This window comes from Strix uralensis, chromosome 17 (assembly GCF_047716275.1).
Source record: "Strix uralensis isolate ZFMK-TIS-50842 chromosome 17, bStrUra1, whole genome shotgun sequence".
Classification (NCBI taxonomy): Eukaryota; Metazoa; Chordata; class Aves; order Strigiformes; family Strigidae; genus Strix; species Strix uralensis.
In genome coordinates this window covers 902,202-908,654 of record NC_133988.1, presented here as the reverse complement: position 1 = coordinate 908,654, position 6,453 = coordinate 902,202, and the positions used below count along the sequence as shown (strand labels likewise).

Genomic DNA, 6,453 nt, shown 5'->3' with positions numbered 1-6,453 from the left:
CAAGGGGGAGAAAGCCAGCCTGCCCCCAGCTCTGCTCTGTCTGGGAAAGCTGAGCCCGGCCCAGCCCATCCCCACCTCTGCGGGGAGAGCAGCTGGGCGGGCGAGGGGCAGGGGGATGGGGCTGCCTCCAAACCCAGCTCAGCACCCCTCAGGGGTTGACCCTGCTGCGTTCTGGCTGACAGAAGTGACCGAGGAGCTCCCGGTCCAGCTCTACTGTAGGCTTGGGAGAAATGACAAAGACCTGCTGTATTAAGCCTAAGAACACCTGCTGTATTAAGAAAAAGGGTACAATGGGTGGTCGGGGGCATCCGAAGCAGGAGTGGTCGGAGGCATCCAGAGCTCCTGTGCGTAGAGCAACCGCTACTTCTTGCCATGTTTCTTGCTGGTTTCAATCAGGCGCAGCCCCTGCTTCTTGATGTCTTCCCGGGTGAGGACAAGGTCGTGGTCTTGATCATCAAAAGCAGGGGGGTCTGGAGGAGAGAGCAGAGAGAAGCAGGCTGGGGAGGGTCTGCGGGGCCACCTCCACTGTGCCCGTGTCCCCGGGGAGATCTGGCCCGTTTTGGAGGGCTGGTGGCATCCCAGAGAGCCCTGTGCCAGGCCCTCGGGCACAGGCACTGCTGACGGGCTCTTCCAGCCCAGCATCCCAGGGTGACCTGCAGGACCTGGGGATGCCACTGCTGGGGTCCATCCCCAACACTGCAGGGGCTTCCCATGAAGGTCTGGAGCTGCGGGGCGGTGGGTTCACCTCCGCTTTGGTATAAAAGGGCGGTGAGCTGCCAAAAGCTCCTTGTCTGCTCCAAGAGCATCTAATCAGAGGAGGCCCCAGGCAGAGCCAAGCACTAGTTCTTCTTCACAGCCAGAGAAGGGGACTTTGAAGACGAGGGCCCCCTCCTTGCCCCGCAGCATCTCTCCTTGTTTCTGCTGGGGCTCAGCGCTTACCACCCCACCGGTTGCCATCGTTCTCCCACATCCCCACCTAAAGCCACCCCCCGTGCTCAAAGCCTTGGAGACAAGGTCTGGAGGCAACTCCTGGATCGGGGTCTGCTGGGACAGTGGGGCGCTCAGAACTCCCCATGGACAGGGGCTGGGACAGTCGCTGGGGGAAGTGTCCCCGCTGTGCTCTCTTACTCTCTGTCTCCTCCAAGGAAATCTTCAGGTTCTGGGGATCCTCCGCCATCGTCTTCTCCAGGAGGTTTCTGACCTTCACAAAAGCCTGTGAAAGACACTCTGGGTTAAGTGCTGAAGGGGAGGGGGGTGTTCCAAGCCCAGGGGTGCTCCACCTCCATGTCCCCCTGTGGGGGACACCCCACAGCACCCAGTGCCACTTGGGGCTGAGCTGCTCCACAGCTCTTCCCTGGGGCCACCTCCATCCTCCCAGCTGGGAGGACAGCTGGGATGGCCACCTGGGAGAGCCCTGTGCGGGTCCCCAAAGACCACCGCAGGGATGGAGCCCCCACACACGCACCTTGTCGTCCTCATCGAGGCTGTGGCTGTTGCGGGGCAGGCTGTCCACACGCTGCACCAGGTACTGCAGCCTCTGCCTACAGTGCTGGAGCTTCTCGTGCACCCCCTGGGCCTTGGCAGAAGAGTCCTGGAATCAGAGAGAGAACAACCCCCTTGGTGGGAAGAAGAGCCTCTTGGGGTGACAGTGGCCGCACCAAGCGTCACCGCGCTGCACCCCCAAGCACCGGCTGGAGCCGTGGTCACCCCCGCACCGCACGGGTACCTGGCCGGGCACGGTGATGCCACGCAGAAGGACAACAAGGTTGTTGGTGGCATTTTCAATCTGGAACAGCAGATCCTCGTCCCTCAGCATCTGGGCTCGCATCTGCTCCCGCCGAGCCTCCTCCTGCTGCAACTTCCTCCTCAGCTCCTCCTCCAGCTTCCTGCAGCCAAACACATTCACATCCATACAACTGCATAGGGGTGCAGAGACACCCCACATCTGTTGCCAAAACTGCTCGTCTCGCCCCCCGCACCGCCTGCAGAGCAGAGATGTTGCCTGCAACCCAACCCCACGCTGCTGGTCCCACTCCCCATGCCAGGCAAGGAGCAAGGGTCCTCCTGCTGCCACCCACAGTGGGAGCTTTGGGTGCTCTGCCAGGACCAGCGCTGGGGGAGCACTCTGCTCAGAAATCCTCCCAGAGCAGGAGGGGTGGGTGGCTGCAGTGGGACGGAGGAAGGGGCGCCCTGTTGGGACACCCAGGATGCCCATGTCCCTCCTCCAAGGGTGGTAGCCCAGTTGGCACGACTGTCCCAAGGCCAGCAGCACCTGTGGGTGTTGGGGGGCTGGCGAAACTTCAGCTCAGCGTGCTCCAGCTCCAGCTTCCTCAGCGTGTCCTTCAGTGCCTGCTCCTTCTCCTTGCACTGCTGGAGATACTGCTCCAGCTCCGCCGAGGACTTCTGCTGTGCCAGGAACCTGCCAGCCATGCCCTGGCCAGGGAAGAGCACAAGGACTCAGCCCGTGGCACTCCTGGAGGGTACAGGAGCCGGGCCGTGGCCTCGGGGAGGTTTCTGCACCACAGACTGCTGCAGGTTCATGGCATGGAGAACAGCAGCTCCATCCCTGCCTGCACAAGAGGGAGTCTGGGGTGCTGCAGGGGCGGAGGAGAGCAGAGAACCCCGCAAGGACACAAAGGTCTCGGCTCCCCAGGGCTGGCGCAGCCCTGCGTTTTAACGGAGATGGGTTTTTACGTTACCCAGAGGTGGGAGCATGGCACCGCAGCCTTGGCCTTCTCCATCTTTGTGGCGACCCAGGCCTCGTGCTCTATCTGGGACTTGGTGGCCTCCAGTTGGGTGCCTGGGGTGGGAGGGAAGCGTCAGGGAATGCTGCCTGCAGCTGTGCCCACGTCCCACCCCCGTGCACCCCGCCAGGCACTCACCCGCAAGAGGGTCCTGCAGGTGCAGGTTCGAGAAGTCCGTGGCGAGGTTGTGCCCGGCTTGCTGCAAGAACGTTCAGTGTCACCCCCGAGCTGCTGGCACCCTGGGGGAGCTGGCCCAGCAGGCCCCCCACCCACGGGGAGCTCGGCACTGGTGCCTGTCACCTGCCCACAACCCTGCCTGTGCCGGGTCCCCGCAGCTCACCTCTCTCAGATGCCTTTCCCTGCCTTCCTCCACGTGCCCCTCCTGCGCAGCCTGGGAGCGGTACCTGAACTCTCTGTCCGCCCGCAGCTGGGTTTCCACCTTCTTCAGGTCCTCCTGCAGCGTATCAGAGAAGGGAGAAGTGACTGCCAAAGCCAGAATGGACCTTTGGGAGCCGGCTGAGCTTCTGGGGTGACCAGTGTCAAAAAGGACAACCCCCCCACACCACCTAACCAGGCTGGGAAGGAGAGTGGGCCAGGAGGGCTGGAGGATGGGAGCGTGATGTGCACGTTGCCTTCACCGTGGCTGGTGCTTCAGGGAGGCTGTCCCCAGCCCCAGGGCAGTCTGGCCCAAGAGTGAGACCCAGGAGGAGCTCTAGAGGCATGTGGGTGCTGTGGGCAAGCCCAGCTGAGTCTCTGTTGCAGGAAGACTCCCCAGCCAGGGCACATGGTGCCGTCTGTGGGCTCTGGAGTATGGGAAAGGGCCCCAAGGTTCCCCGGACCATCTCACCTTGGTTGCAGCAGCAGCTCTGAGGGCATCCGCAGCCATGAGCTCCACGTCTTCCAGCTCCCCATCGTACAGCTCGGCTGTCCCACACAGGAGGTCCAGGTGCGGAGGCAGGTGGGCCAGCTCCTGGGACACAGGGAGTCACAGCACCTCACCCCACTGAGTCCCAGGGGTCCCCTGCACTGTGACAGGGGGTGGAGGGGAGCAGGAGGACCTGGCTGATGCAGCAGGGCATCCCACCAGAGCAGCCCCTTGGACACCTTGTTGCCTTGGCAGGGGGAGCAGGTGGGAGGATGGCACAGTGAGGAGGAGCTCACCTTTCTCAGGACATCCCGCACCTCCAGGTACAGGGCGGTCACCTTCTGTCCAGCGTGGACTTTCATGAGCATCTTCTCGATGCTGTTCTCCAGCTGGCGAACCACCTGGGGCAGAGACGGGAGGGGGGACACGGGGTGACCCTGCGTGCCGAGCCTGGAACCCACCCGGGGGGTGCAGGGCTTGGATGAAGGCCCCCCACGGGTGCTGCCACCCCAGGAAGGGGCCCTGGGTACCTGCAGCTGCTCCTGGTGCTGCTTGTCCTGCTTCTCGACAGCCTGCAGCCACCGCAGCCGCCTCTGCAGCTCGTCCCGGGCTCGGCTCCGCTGCCTTACTTGGTACAGCAGCATGTTGCAGGTGTTAACCCGGGCATAGATTTCGGCCTGGAGCTTCTCCTGGGCCACCTGGATGGACATGGGAGCGTTGGCCAGGCTGGAGGCAGGGCTCGCTGGGCACCTTCTCGCAGGAGAAGGGTCCTGTCTGGAAAACTGCCCCGGAGGTAGAGCCACAGATGTCGGGACGTTGCTCCGGGATATCGTCGCTCCCTTGGCAGGACGGGTTCTGGGAGAGCTTTGCTCTAGGGGGCTGGTTGGGCTAAGGCGGAGGTGGGCATGTGCTGAGGGCAGCGCTGGGTCGGGCTTAGGGGCTCTGCATAGCGCAGACCTGGGGCTGGGCACCAATAAAATCCATCAATTGGTGCCCCAGATGTGGCTGCTGGCAGAGAGCGGTGGCACCGCCCTGTCCCTGCAAGAGGGCCCCGGGGAAAGGCAGCTCCGTGGGGCCAGCGCCCCTTGTCCCCACGGCCTTACAGCCAGGTCATAACCTGGGGACAGGCAGGGAAGGGCAGAGACAGCTTCTCTCTCCCAGGGACGCAGCTGGAGCCTGCAGGAAGCCGGGCAGCCCTGGGGACACGCAGGCTGGGACGGCCAGGAGCTGTGCTGGGGCCAAGGATCTGCTCAGGGAGCTCCCCACCTGGGGACGGTCACATTCTCTGGCTGCCCAGTGCTGCCTGCTCCTGGAGAGGAGCGGTGGGGGAGCTGGCTCTGCAGGGCCAGCACAGGCAGGGGCACAGCAGGCGGGACATGCCGGTACCTTCTGGACGCCGCTCGGGGCACGGACATCCCTCACCGCCTCACGCAGGTGTGCGAGAAGCTCTCTCTTCTGGTGGAGCTCTTCCTCGCAGAACTGCAGGGTAGCCTTCTTCTCTTGCTCTGGAGGACACGAAGGTACTGTTGGTACCACGCAGGACGAGGGGGGGACCGAGAGCCCCCTGCCCGCCCTGGGCCGTCCCCGCCAAACCCAAGGGGCAGCACCTTGCGAGGCGATGATGGTGCGCAGCTCCTGGGCGTGCTGGCTGAGCTTTGCCTTCCGGCCCTGTATGGAGCTGGTGCTCCTGCCTCGGCCCTTCAGCCCCGCCGCGCGTGTGGCAGCCATCGCAGCTCCTCGCGCACTGGAGACAGCCCGGGCTGTGACCATGGGTATAGCCGAGCTCCCTGTGCCCGGTAACCGTCGCCGGGGCACGGAACAGTCATGATCATTTATGAAGTCATAATCAGTTACCAAGCTCTCCGGAGCAGCCGAAGGCAGGGCGGGCAGGGGAGATCCCCGCTCTCCTTCCCATCACCATGGCTACGGCAGCTGCAACCCGCCCAGCCGGGGGAGCCCCCCAAGCCCAACCAGAAACAGGGAGAGGAGGATTTCAGGGAAAACAGCTGCACGCCTGTATCCAAACACAGCAGCGGCGCTCTCCTGGGAGCTGCCAGCTTGTTTCAAATGCCCAGAGGCATCTCCCTAGATACGCACCTTTGGAAATGTCAGCGCATCAGTCAGGAAACGGTGGTGCAGGGAGTTACGCTCCGATTGAAACAGGCAGGAGCAAACCAGCTGCCAGCACTGATGTTTATTTTGATGCGCGCCGTGCACTCTTGTGAACTACAAATAGGGCAGGAAATGCAAGCGTGTACATGTGTTTGTTCATCAATCAAACCAAGCTCCCGCTGCCGGAGAAAATCCCGAACGTTTGACTTGCAGAAAAAGACTTTAGAAGGAAACTGCCTTCCTAGCACCACGCTTGCAAACCAGCTTAGATTAAGTTTCTGTAATTCAAGATCTTCAACCTGCAGCCACCCTGTTGTGCTGCAGGTGCTGAACACAGAAACCAAGGAAACAACTCCCCACCTGGCTTAGTCTTCCCAGGAAGACCATGTTGCCAAAGACGACGTGCAAGCTCATAGCCAGCAGAAGTCAGTGCTAACTGCAGAGCTGCGTGGGAAAGTGCCTGTTTGCCCCTTCCCCACCTGCCTTCTGCCAGAGTGGGAGCTACATACAAGTGTTCCAAGCACCCAAATGAACAGTTTTGGTCTGTAACCCATCCAGTGATAGACATCAACCAGCTTTTCAGAACTATTAGATTATCATAAGAATATATTATGAAAGTCAAAAGGAAATTGCCTGGTTTCTACCATAATCAATCTTCATTGGCTGTAAGATAATGTAAACCAGTCCGTTAGGGAAACAGACCGAGACAGATATCCAAGAGCCCTGCAGAAC

The 6,453-nt window shown here is 61.8% G+C and overlaps 1 protein-coding gene across 1 annotated transcript; it reads right to left on the bottom strand.

Moving 5' to 3' along the window:
* Nucleotides 1–360: 360 nt before the first annotated feature.
* Nucleotides 361–5,337, bottom strand: LOC141951421 (coiled-coil domain-containing protein 183-like). The gene is made up of 13 exons (XM_074887644.1): nt 5,217–5,337; nt 4,996–5,132; nt 4,140–4,307; nt 3,906–4,010; nt 3,592–3,714; nt 3,085–3,198; nt 2,883–2,943; nt 2,700–2,800; nt 2,273–2,433; nt 1,727–1,886; nt 1,466–1,591; nt 1,129–1,213; nt 361–470 (listed from the first exon to the last, which is right to left on the bottom strand). The coding sequence occupies exons 1-13, from the start codon at nt 5,335–5,337 to the stop codon at nt 361–363; spliced, it is 1,572 nt and encodes a 523-aa protein (XP_074743745.1).
* Nucleotides 5,338–6,453: the final 1,116 nt, after the last annotated feature.